This window comes from Aethalodelphis obliquidens, unplaced genomic scaffold, assembly GCF_003676395.1.
Source record: "Aethalodelphis obliquidens isolate GAN/ISIS:26980383/991018 unplaced genomic scaffold, ASM367639v1 scaffold9, whole genome shotgun sequence".
Classification (NCBI taxonomy): domain Eukaryota; kingdom Metazoa; phylum Chordata; class Mammalia; order Artiodactyla; family Delphinidae; genus Aethalodelphis; species Aethalodelphis obliquidens.
In genome coordinates, this window is record NW_020837953.1 from 5,336,200 (window position 1) to 5,350,010 (window position 13,811).

Genomic DNA, 13,811 nt, shown 5'->3' on the forward strand with positions numbered 1-13,811 from the left:
TGCCTCCTGGATGGCCATGGGCACCAAAATCCAGCCCAAATCTCAGGAAAGGCCTATCTGGATTCCTTGGCCACCCAAGATGAAAGAAGCCGATGAAGAATGAAGTTTAGATATTGTAATGTTTACTGATAAAAGATGAATGGAGAAGTGTGACAAAGAATCTAACAACATCAACTAATTTTAGGTAAAAAATTGCTTTCCTGTTGTTCCTTACTTTTCTCCACAGGCAACACTACAAATGACTTTTTTTATGCCAAGGAAGCACTTCTTTTGGAGAAGTGCTAGATTAGAGATTTTCCACGTCTTCAATCCTCTTTGTTTCACTTACATTTTTAGTTAAGACTAGATTACTTAAAAACCAGTATAGAAGACCTACCCACCATGTCTTTGAGATGGTTTAATATCTTGTCAACTAGTGCCAAGTTTTATCTTCTCAGAGCTCATGCCTGCATGGCTTCCTTACCATCAATGCTTTTAAAGTCCAAAAGATAGCTTCTATTGTCAACTAGGTACAGCTGTAAGCTCATTTTCACATAATTGCCAGTCACTGGATTTCTTCTTCTTACACGTAGATGGTATGCATTCACTACCTAAAATGAAAAATCTTTAAGGAAAAACATTCGAAATAACAAACTGCAAAATATCTCCCTTATTCTTATTGCAAAGAATAATATCAAAACAAATAACTGATAGAGGTGGGGTAGAGAGGGAATTCCTGAATGATCTTTTTTTTTTAACATTACATAGTAGTTTAGTATTTATTTAATCCCACTAACAGTACTGTGTACAACAGTTAAAATTCAAAGGGAACTCAGAGACTCTAGAGAGTCCGGCCTTCTTTCCAGATATGCCTCCACTCTAAACCATCAGTAATATTTTGGTTGCCCAAAGGTATCAACTTGGATACCTTTACCTATGAGTATAGAATAGACAGAAAAAGGACAAATAACATGTCAATGGTTTGAATCAGGAACTGTTAACAGGTACTGCCACGAAATTTAAGTATCGTAGTAATCTCGTAAAGAAGATACTGTTTGCCTTTTGAAGATAATAAAACCGCAACTCAGATAAAGAAGATTCTGGTTTTCAAAACATCTTATCAAATTAGTTCCAAAAATTTCTCAGTAAGAATTTTTTGCTTTTGCTTTTGTTTTCTTTTACGCGGGCCTCTCACTGTTGTGGCCTCTCCCGTTGCGGAGCACAGGCTCCGGACGCGCAGGCTCAGCGGCCATGGCTCACGGGTCCAGCCGCTCCGCGGCATGTGGGGTCTTCCCAGACCGGGGTATGAACCCGTGTCCCCTGCATTGGCAGGCGGACTCTCAACCACTGCGCCACCAGGGAAGCCCCTCAGTAAGAATTTTAAAGACATTAACATCTCCTTTTAAACTAAATAAAACTGCTTCAGAAAAGGGAGATCTGTTTTTTTTTAATGGTTTTAAGGAAATATTATTTTGTTTATTCATTCCAGGTACAAATAATGAAATAAAAACATGTCAAATGAATATTCACATGATATGTTTGAAAATTTTTTTCTTCCGTTAAAAGTACATTCACAGTCCTCGAGAAAGGAACAAGAGTAAAAGATGCCTGAAAATAAAAAACTGATTTTTCCCCCACATATACTCAAATAGAACTGAAATGAATTTGAGTACTAATAAAAAAGTAAAATGTGGGCTGAGAATAAGAAAAATAAACTGCAACTAAGGACTAAAAGAACAAGCCAAATAAGACAGAATTTTCTCAACTTACAGAAACGTATTTGTTTACTGAATAAATATGTCCTGATGGTATAATTTGTGTCAACCGCTTGCTGTTACAGCTACTGGCAGAAAGAAAAAAACCCTCCCTTAAGAAGGAGAGAGAAAAGTAAAAACACAGTGTCTTTGAAGACACATGACGTTTTATTGTTACGATGCATGCTAAAACAGGTTTTCAAGAGATTTCTCAAGAGATTCAAGAGATTCAATTCTCTTGAATTCAAGAGATTAATTTCTCAAGAGATTTCAAGTTGATTAAAACTTTGTTTCTCAGCCAAGAATGCTATTCTATAATTAAAAAAATACATAGGTCTCCAACACTGACAGTTCTTCATCCTTACAGAGATTTGTCTTGTTTTGTTTTGAATGCACATGGTACGTATTGGAAAGAATGGGATTTATCAGCCAGAAGCATCAACACCACTAAATTCATATCTAAATCAAAACCAACTTTTTTTATTGACCTTAGTACTCAACTCAGCAGCTCAGAGCAGCTTACTACACAAAAAATGGCTTCTACAAATGATCTTCATATACTACAATTTCCTACCTTCCATTCAAAATCCAGCTGCTTCATAGCTCGGTAAACTTCAGCCATGATGTCATACGGTTTGCTTTGACTTCGGATTCCAAGATGCCACTTGGCTTTTTTCACGGCTAAAGATTTGGGCTTGGTTGTATTCAGTGCGTCCAACGGACATCTTGCTTTAGGGCTGTCTGCTACAAGAGGTGGCATCCTTTCTGGGTGAGGTTTCAGGCCTGGGGGAATATGCATGGCACTATCATCCATAAAAGAACCAGTTGGGGGACTAGAGGCGAGGTAGAACTCACTGGCTTGGTTCATTATTCTCCGATTGTCAATGATAAGATGATAAGCCACTGCAAGCTGGTCTTGAGGGTCACCACTATATAAACTGTTCATTACTTCTGATTCTGTACACTCAAATTTTTCACACACTTCTTTCACAGCCTCATCATCAATGATGTTAGCATCATAGGAGGGGTCTTCAGGAAATAAGTAACTGGGCAAATCTTGTTTAAACCATTCATGCTCTCTAGGAAAAATACCACAATACACTATTGTAAGAACATGCTTTGGCAAGTCCCGAACAATTCAGACATGGGGTAATACAATATAACAGAATCAGAAAGACCTGGTCTCTAGTCACTTACTAGCTATTGGACCCCGGGTAAGTTGATTCGTCCCTGCTCTTGAATAACTATGATTATTCAAGATTATTGGGTATTTGGCTGACATTTTCTCAAAAATAAATGAAATGAGCCTGTCACGTCAAAGGAAACAACTGGCAGTATCTGTTGCCAATCATAAAATTCAAGCTTTCAAGCAAAATGTTAGAATTTTGTATAATTTGTGTCTGTCTCCAAGAGTTTGACAGCTTCTCAATACTTAAAGACTACTACGTTTATCATGAAGAGGATAATGACTGTAATTTGATATTATCTAATAAAATGTGTCACCATTCGGAACATCAGTCTACCTCAATAACCCAATATTTTCCATATGACCAATGCAAGATGTTACAGAATCATACATGGGCAAAAGATCCACTCAAAATACAGAACAGACCAGTGGATTTTAATGTAATAAAGTACAAAAGTTCACTGATATGTTTTCTTATTTGATATTGCAATTAACATGTTAAGCTTTGGTTTAATATCAAAGAAAGATATCTGTAACTATCTGAAAGGCTATGAAAATGTTCCTCCCTTTTCCCACCACTTATTTGAGATCTGATATTTTTCCTAGACTTCAACTAATACAGCATATTGCAACAGATGACTGAAGAAGCAGATAATGAGAACCTAGCTGCTGTCTCTGATTTAGAGGATTTGAAAAATGTAAAATAAAGGTACTCTTGTCACCATATTTTCTTGTTTTGGAAAATAAGGTTATTTTTCATAAGAGACATATTATTCAGAATAACATGTAGTAGGTTTATTAAGTGAATTAAATATTTTTAAAATTTCTCAGTTTTGGTTTCTAATATGATATTGATAAATACGACCTATATTTAAAAAAAGACTCTTTGGAGTCCTCAATTTTAAGACTGTAAAGGGGTACTCAAACCAAAATGCTTGAGAACCAGTCTCCTAGATCTTATTTTCTCACTCTTCTGGGCCTTTGCACATGATGTTACTATTGCCACCCTAGAATATCCCACCCCTTTTCATTTAACTAACATGTACTACGCCTTCAAGATTGTGTAAGCATTGCTACATGGTCTCCCTAAGCTAAATTTACATCGGTATATAGTTTACCTGAATGCCTTCTATTGACTGATTCATTTATGAATATTTACTAAGGACATACCGTGGTAAAAAGGCACACTCCTTCTCACAGAAATTATATTCTAGCTGAATACAGATTAAACAAACACTCTCAAAAATGAATATATAGTTACAAATACACAAATATAAAAATCCTGTGATAAAGATTATGAGTGAAAAGTACAGGGTAAAATAAGAGTATGTAATTCAGAATGGGAGGTAGGTGATTAAGGAAGCCACTCTCAGTAATATTTAAGAAGATACCAGAATGACTAGAAGTCAACTAAGCAGAGCTGGGGAACAGGTATTCACAGCAAAAGAAACAATACATGCAAAGACTCTGAGATAAGAAAAAATTTTGCCATGTTCAAGGAACTGAACTGAGGCCACACTCATGAAATCATAATGAGTTACGGGTTGGAGTGGCAAAAGATATCAGGTATTTCTGACAGCTGTAGGCTATAAAAAAGGTTTTTGGACAAAACTATGGGTGATGAAAATAACTGAAAGATTTTAAAGAGACAGGCGTGACATGATCTAATTTGCATTCTGTAAAGATCATTCTGCTTGTGATAAAGAAATTGAATTGAAAAGATAAGAGTAATAATGATGATGAGGAGGAGGATGCTAGGGCAATAGCCCAAGTGAGGAATGATGGTGTGCCAGGCCTTGAGTATACACACAGAGATGAAACTTCCACAGCTTCTAGTAGATGATGCTATTATAACACTCATACTTTCTTATGGTTGTTACAGTTTTTTTCCTTAATCCTCCCCACTAAACTGGGAACTCCTTGAAACAGGGACCATGCCTTATTCACCTGCATTCCAGTACCCAGTACAGAGTAAATGCTCAATAAATGCAGAATAAATGATGACTAGCCAATGAAGTCAAAAATGAATTCATAAATGTGTTTAATTGCTATATCATGATAATAATAAGCACTTAAATAAATGTTTAGTAATAAAATGACTGGTGAATACTAATTTTTTCAAAAGAAATAATAGAAAAAAATAAATTGTTACACATCTAACGTTTTTAAAATATCAATATCAAATAGGGAAGATGAACACTTTTGAATGAACTCCAAAAATTCATTCTTCCATAACAGAAATGAGATTACTAGTGAAAATTGTCAAAATCAACTTTTTCAGAACTCTGGAAATCAACCAAAGGCCTGTAATAATCTGAGGAGTGTTTGTTTAAAAAATTGGCCGAGTCTCAGTAAGAACAGCGAGATCTGTGACACTTTAACACATTTTTGACCAGAGACGTATTACAGCCACAGGTGTTAGTCTTAGTTTCTGCAAAAATCCCCCAGTCAATAAAGCGTTAAGTTACTCCATATCCATCTCCTTTCCCCATTTCTACGGTAGCCTTGAAAACCAACAGCCTCACAATCATTGTAGCCCAAAAAACCAGCATCTAGCAACCACTGGTGGGGGGATGGGGAGAAGAATAGGTTTAGAGTTCTCCAAAAGTCCTATCCCAAGAGAACTGTCGTTATTTGACATGGCTAGCAGATCTCTGGAAACCTCTACACTCAAGCCCTGTCTTCATCTGACCTGACTCAGAGCTCCCTCTACAAAGCCTTCTCCCCAGAACATTTGTCAAAAACAATCAATGGCAACTGTCTAACATCCCAGCTGCTAAAAGCAGCAATAAGAGTTGGAGCAAACAAGAAGCTCGTCAGAAAACTAAAAAGGAAAAGTTAGGGAAGTAAATTCCATAGGGGTCCTTGAAATACTCTTACATAATCCTGGGACTCACAAATGCAGGGCTGTGTTCATTTCCAAGAAAGGCCCTGATTTCTCATCACTGGTTGACTTTGAGGCTCTGTGCTAGCAGGAGTGAAAACAAATGCAGAGTTATGAGCTTTTCATTAAAGCACTGAAGACATACCCCAACATGCACACGAAGTCCCTCAGCAAAGGCTGGGAGACTTATTAGATCAAGGCCTTTAAGGAAAGCTTTGTCTAATAATTAGCTGACCATTAAGCTAACCAAGCAGAGACTTCAGTGGCCACCCATGACAAAGAATATAGACTTATGGAATTAGTTCAATAAAATCACTTAACAAACAAGAGCAACAACAACAATTACAAATTCTAGGCATCTATGCAAGAGGAATAAACACATATGACCATTTAAAAACCTATACATAAATGTTCATGGCAACATTATATAAGAGCCAAAAAGTGGAAACAACTCAAATATCCATTAAGTGATGAATAGATAAACAAAATTTAGTATATCTAAACAATGGAATATTTTTCAAGCAAAAGAGTAACAATGTACTGATACATGCTACAGCATGAAAGAACACTGAAAACATCATGCTAAGTGAAAGAAGCCATACTCAAAAGGCCACATGCCGTATGATTCCATTTATATGAAATGTCCAAAAGAGGGAAATCCACAAAGACAGAAAGTAGATTAGTGGTTGCCAGGGGCTGCAAGGAGGAGGAAATGGGTATAGAGTTTCTTTGGGGGATGAGAAAAATGTTCTAGAATTAGACAGTGGTGATGACAGTTTAACTTTGTGAACATACTAAAAACCACTGAATCATATAATTTAAAGAAGCAAATTTATGGTATGTGAATTATACCAATAAATGTTTAAAAAAATAAATAGAGAAGTAATCTAAATTTTCATTTCCAATTAATTCAGAAAAAGAACCACAGTTCTTCATAATAATAACAGTGCCAATTAAAAAGCCATACTTTGGGGCTGGGGGAGGAATAAATTAGGAGGTTGGAATTAACATATATACACTACTATATATAAAATAGATAAGCAACAAGAACCTACTCTATAGCACAGGGAACTATACTCAGTATTTTGTAAAAACCTATAACAGAAAAGAATCCGAAAAGGAATATATACATACATATATATACATATATGTGTGTGTGTAACTCAGTCACTGTGCTGTACATCTGAAACTGACATGACCTTGTAAATCAACTATACTTCAATTTAAAAAAATAATTATAATAATAAAGCAACCCTCCACATGTAAAAAAAAAAAAAAAAAAGCCATACTTCCAGCTTTTAATTTTCAGGAGTCAATTTCTAAATTAACTTGACCAAGGTAAGCAGTAACCAGGATGTTTATGAAGGTTCACCTGAGACAATCAATTCATTTCATATGGGTTACTACACAGCCACCAGAAATTATGTCTTTCTGTCACTATTGCCTAGTACCTGATTTTGATATATGACTTAAGACTAAATGAGTTATGATGACTACCAATCAAATTTTAGAAACTTCACAATGTGTGCAAACTTCTTTAAGTGCAGCTAAAAGGTCCTTATGTATTCACTTTAAAATAATATTAATAGCTAATATTGTATGCTGGGCATTAGTCTAAAAGCTTTAATTATATTAGGATGAAAGTTTGCAGTTTCTAATATTCAACTGTGCTTAGACCTACAGAAATAGTCAATTCATATGGTTCAACCTATCCTCCAAACAAATCCACTATATATGATGTAGCTAAAGCACGAAGAGTTATAAGGAATATGCCAATAGCTAGTAAACAAAGAATCAGAATTTGTAATTAGACAGTTGAACTTCAGACACTCACTCTTAACCACAATAACATTAACAGTAATACTAAGCTTACAGCACTTAAAGATGTGATTTTCCTGAAGACAATGTCTGTCTTGCCTACCAATACATTCCCAGCACCTAGCATAGGACCTTAAACAGAGTAGATGTTAAATAAATAATTGTTAAAGAAATAAAAGCAAAAATGATTAAATGAACGAATAAATACTGAGATATATTTTCTAACCTCCAATAGCTTACCATCTTAAAAGACAAAAAAGATCTGTACAAAAATACAGGCATACCTTAGAGAGATTGCTGGTGTGGTTCCAGATCACTGCAATAAGCGAATATTGCAATAAAGCAAGTCACCAACATTTTGGTTTCCCAGTGCATATAAAAATTACATTTAGAGTATACTGTAGTCTATTATGTTTGCAACAGCATTATGTCTAAAAAAGCAGTGTGTATACCTTAATTAAAAAACACTTTATTGATAAAAAATGCTAACCATCATCTGACAACACAAGGTTCCCACAAACCTTCAATTTGTAAAAAACACAGTATCTACACAGCACAGTAAAGCGAAGCGCCGTAAAACTAGGTGTGCCTGTAACTATAAGACGGAATGTGGTAACATGAGAGAAATATAACATATCATGGTATTTTGGAGAAAGGCTGGATGCCACAGAACTGGTGTGCCAAGCTGGATTAGTGGAAGTAGTACAGGTTCTGAATCAGGCAATATCTGAGCCCTACTTCTGCCTGCCTCTTGTTAGCTGGGTAATTTTCACAAATACACATTTACTCAAAACCTAATTCATATCAAATGCACAATGCCTAGAACATATTAATACTTGGTCCCTAATTTAAAGGACCCTAAAATTTAATAGGGACAAACAGATACATAAATCAAAACATAACCTTTCTAAGCTTCAGTTTCACGGTTTGTAAAATGAGAATAATAATAGTTACCTGTTAAGAATGAATGCAATAAAATATGTCAAGTACCTAGCAAAATACCTGTTATATAATAATCGTTAATAATTAGTAACTCTGTTGAACCATATTTTGTCAAATGAAGAATTCCCAAACGTTAATAAACAGAATATGGATAAATAAAAAAATGATGAAAACTATAAATTCAAGTTATTATTTTAAGTACAGAGATGGCTGCCACTATTTTATACCACCTACATATGTGTAAATTAACTCATCCTAGTAGACTTTTATTTACATTTTTCTTCTAAAACGTGTAAATATACAGACACCTGTTTAATATAACAGAATCAGTACTTTTACTATTCTCAACGTATGTGCTGATACAAACAGGTGCAAGTACATACTTAACTTTCTTTTCTAAGGAAAAGCCAATTTTCTTTCTGAGGAAAAGCCAATTAAGTGAACTATTTATTTATTTTTTTTAATTTTTTTTTTTTGCAGTGTGTGGGCCTCTCACTGCTGTGGCCTCTCCTGTTGCGGAGCACAGGCTCCGGACGCACAGGCTCAGCGGCCATGGCTCACGGGCCCAGCCGCTCCGCGGCATGTGGGATCTTCCCGGACCGGGGCACGAACCCGTGTCCCCCGCATCAGCAGGGGGACTCTCAACCATTGTGCTACCAGGGAAGCCCCTGAACTATTTATTCTAAAGGACTATGAACACAACAGAGTTTTTCCCTGCTAAGTCCATTTCCATAACTAAATCTGGTTCTAATTTACAATTTTACATTTTTAGGTATGAGGCCTGGAACACTAAGAGAGGTTGGGGGAAGAAAACAGTACACGAATGCAACGGGAGTGCCAAAGAGATCAGCAGCAGTCACAAAAACAACTACCTCAGCCACCACTGAAATGTTCCAAGAGTCGTATTCTGGCTTATGAAGACAAGGCAAAGTATTCTGGAAAGATGTCAAAAGAATGCGTTTGCAAATAAATACCTGATGAAATGTTAGGTGAGAACAAAAAACCCTCTAAGAAACATGACTGATAAATAAAAAGTAGAAGGCAATGAATCATCCTGACTTGTGTGTGCTATATAAAGGTCATATTCACAGTAACACCAGCAACTGCACTTTCCAAAGTTTCTCACATAACAAGAAATCCTTCTCAGCAAACCCACTAGTGGCTATTTTTGGATTCAAAATCTTAGCAAAAATTTTTATGGTTTATTTCATCAACCGTATGTAAAATATATAACTCTCACCCTGTTTTTCCATTTGAAACTTATTCAAATACTTTCTGAGTGTACACTATATTTCTAGGCCTTCTAGCACTGTATATACAAAGATGATAAGACACTCTCTCTACCCTTTTATAGTTACAAGAGAGGAGAAAGATACACTGAAAACAACTAGATACAGAATGAGAATGAAAGAATGAAAGCATGAACAAAATGTGGAAATCACAGAAGTGGAAGCAACTAAAACTGCTCAGGAGAATCAGAAGTGATTTCACAAGGAAGGTGATAAGTGAGCAGAATTTTAAAGGATGAATGGAAATCTTTCAGGTCCAAAAATGCAGAAAAGGCATCAGAGGCAAAGGGAATAATATAAACAAAGACATGAGGCGTAAAATATGCATTATGTTTGAGGAACAAGGAAAAGTTCACTGTGGCTGAAGCTCTGGTATAAGGGGTACGGCGTTGAGCCTTAACTATGAAGGGCCTTGTATGCTTTGCTACCTAAACTGAAAAGTTTGGGAAACAATCTGAAATATTTAAAAGTTGAGTGACAGGATCAGCTTTATGTAATAAGGAAAGTAAAATTCGTATAAAATCAAGTGTTACAGTGCCTAACATAAAGCAGCCATTCAGGTAGTGGTACTAATATTAATACTAGAATATGTACTTAATAGCAACAAAAAGACTATTCACCTTATATCTTTGATAGTTGCTCGTTTCAGGGGGTCAACCTGTAGCATATGCATCAGGAGAGTGGCAACAGAACGATTGAGATATTCTGGGATATAAAAAACACCCCCTCGGATCTTCTTAAACAACGTAGGCACATGCTCATCATCAAATGGGAGGGTGCCACAGAGAAGAGCATACAAAATAACACCGCAGCTCCAGATATCAACTTCAGGACCTGCATACAATCTAGGGGAAAAGATGACAACACAAACCTGAAATGCAAGTGTCACTTCCCATCTACGTGTACCCTGTTTCTATATGTACCTATATACACAGTACAGACTGTATATGTATTGCTTCCCAAGGTCTTTAGTGAAGTCCATGGCCACTCCACAACACTCAATGTTGTTCCCCAGAAAGAATAAGTGATCTAACCAAATACTATTCAAACTTCCCAAGAGAAAACAGTATTTTCATTTTTTGACACAAACTAAACTGAGCTTACTAATTGACTAATTAAAAAATATAAAACTTTCTATGGTTGATTTTTGATAGAAACATCGAAGTAGACGACCATAAATTTGAAGAAAAGCAATACTATATAGTGTATAGGCTAAATCTTCTTACCATAAAGCTATTAAAAGAAAATGCATATATAATAGAATGTTTATGCCTGGCACACCTATTTTAAAGAATATTTGGAATAGTAAAGTACCTAACTAGTCCTACTGCAATCTCTTTCACAGTATTCATGCCGTATCACATTATCCTGGGTACCTACTACTTTCATTCCAACCACTTGGTAGCCCCTGGGACTAAGATTACCTTTATCCAGAAAACCTATGCCTAGAATGTTATTCCTTTTTCCTCTCACCTTTCTACATTACTAAGATTCCACTGATAGGACATTACCAAACTCAAACCTAAGTCTGAGGTAACAAAGTAGATCTCTACAATTCCAATTAAAAAAATACACTCCATTTCAATAAAAATTGCTGTCCATTATTTATATTGTTTGCTGTATAGTCCAAACTGCTATATCTGCAATAATACCTTTTCTTTATTTTCTCTCATAGAATTCTGTAAACTTTTAAAATCAGACATTGGTCACCATAGAAGACTTGAATTTATCACTGCACTCTGTATAAACATTTTAAAAATGTACCAATGAGTAAGTTACATGAATAAATTACACGGTCTTCTCTTGTGCAGTTAACTTCATGAAATGACAATACTGTTCCCCCAGAAAACCTCATTCTTCTAAAGACAAAACATAAAAATAATACTCTGTATGCTTTATAAGAGTATATACAGAATTATTAAAGGACTATGTCTGAGAAGTAAATAATGACACTAGCTTAAATGCAGCAAATGCTTGCTCTCCTAGCTGCAATTTTCTAAAATGAAAAAAATAAATCAAGTTTTGTTTCAGTTTTTAGTGGAAAAACTCCTTAAATACATTCATAACAAAATCTAAATCAAATGTTTTAAAAAATTGTTTAATATAAGTAATCTCTCTTCAACAATAGAAAAACTAAAGGGACAATATGTTTCTATTATGTTAAAAATCTTATCTTCCAAAGAGAATGTATTACAGTTAAATGTTATCAGAATGAACAAAGCATTACAAAAAGCTTACTCTTCACTGATATATTATTACCTGCCTGAGATGACTTCAGGTGCTGCATAATTTGGGGAGCCACAACTAGTTCGCAGAAATTCACCATCTGACATCATATTAGATAATCCTAAAAATAAGAGTAATATGTTTACCTGGTGCTACATATGTTTAAAACTAAATACAGATAAATGCATAAGGAAAAACGTCAAGTCTGTAATGCCTCACATATCATAATGTTTATTTTTAAAAGCAGTAGAAAGCATTTGTTGGACTAGAAAGACTCCATTTCAGAGTGCTCATACATGACAAAAAAGCCAAAGCACACCATGCCTAAGATTGAAATTAAACTCCTTTTCTAAATAAGAATGTTGATTCACTTCACAAATATGAGGTTATTCTAAATTATATGCACTTTTCCAAACATAAAAGCACCAAAATATTATTTACCCACGCCTGCAAATGAAAGAAAATAGAGACTACGATTACTTTTTTATACTCTGCTTTCAAAGGCATTTTTAAATATCTCTAAGTAGAAATCAGATAGGCTCCAATTTATAAATATTACGTTCCAAAAGTTTTTAATTTGCAGAGCTTTAATTCAACATAGAAAAACATTCCATTGAACCAGAAATCTAGTTGCACTACAGCAGTAAATGAGCTTTGTGATTTAGAGAAGGAAGAGAAATAGGAAAATGACTTCCCTGGCTTTTAGATTAAAGACAAGGTACAGACAAAAATTTTAAATAAGTAATGCTGAACTCTGATACCTTTTCATCTCTTTCTATAATCTCTCACTTTCTGATCCTCTCCTCTACTATGGCACCCTGTCCAGGTATGTTTATCCCAGAAAGTGTTTGGGGCATAAAAATTACATTTTACCCTCTTATTTTACCACCAACAAAAACTCCTATTCTTCTACCAAGTTGTTACCTGTTACCCGTAGTCCACTGACATTCCTCCTCGATCAATTCAGAAGGACTGCAACGCTCCAAAACTGCGTGCAAATTTTCATGTACCTCCATTTAAGTGCATTTATCAGGGAAAGTGCCCATACTTTCATTAGATTTTCAAAGGAGTTTGTGGCCCTCACAAAAAAACAGTTAAGTCTCATTTCCTGAGGAAGCAACGCAGATTGAGTGGATTTACCTTGACGCAAGCCCTCTGAATGTCTCTAGAAATACTTGCATTTTTAAAAAGTGGTTTAAATGAATAGAGCAAGCTAGTGTGCAGCCTGTCCAGCTAATCTCTTTTCATGGTATAGGATTTACATCAATGAAGTTGAAAGTTCTTAGTTCATTAAGAGTTGGTACTGACACACCTGCAAAGGCAGCTAGCACACTTCTAAACAACCCTGGAGCTGCATACCAAAATCAGCTATCTTGGCATTCATGTGTGCATCCAATAGCACGTTCTCTGGTTTCAGGTCTCGATGAACGACCATATGCCTGTGACAGTAATCCACGGCAGACAGAATCTGCTGAAAGAGGCGCCTGGCTTCCATCTCTTCAACCTATCAGGTATAAAAGAAACTGCACTAAGAACACTGGGGACATCTACATAGCAAAAGTTTTAGTTTCATAATCAGCCTAAATATAACTGAGTACACTAATTAGAACTGTGCCAGAATTCTCAACAAATGAGACAAACAAGCCAAAAACTTGCATTCAAGCTCAACATGTCAATCAACAGGTTTTTCTTTGCTGCTAGGCAGTTCATTTTCAATTAATATTACTAAGTGT

The 13,811-nt window shown here is 35.5% G+C and overlaps 1 protein-coding gene across 5 annotated transcripts in view; it reads right to left on the reverse strand.

Annotated features, from left to right (window-relative positions):
• The window catches only part of PRKAA2 (protein kinase AMP-activated catalytic subunit alpha 2), a 64,711-nt gene that overhangs the window by 8,660 nt on the left and 42,240 nt on the right, over positions 1 to 13,811 (reverse strand). For 3 of the 5 annotated variants that reach the window (XM_027108395.1, XM_027108396.1, XM_027108397.1), the window contains 5 exons: positions 13,438 to 13,582; positions 12,112 to 12,199; positions 10,473 to 10,697; positions 2,308 to 2,812; positions 464 to 590 (listed from right to left, as the gene is read on the reverse strand). In XM_027108395.1, the coding sequence (XP_026964196.1) occupies positions 464 to 590; positions 2,308 to 2,812; positions 10,473 to 10,697; positions 12,112 to 12,199; positions 13,438 to 13,582 (1,090 nt within the window). Of the gene's footprint in view, positions 1 to 463; positions 591 to 2,307; positions 2,813 to 7,061; positions 7,938 to 10,472; positions 10,698 to 12,111; positions 12,200 to 13,437; positions 13,583 to 13,811 lie in introns of those variants that run through there. The other 2 variants (XM_027108398.1, XM_027108399.1) reach the window with 2 other exon arrangements.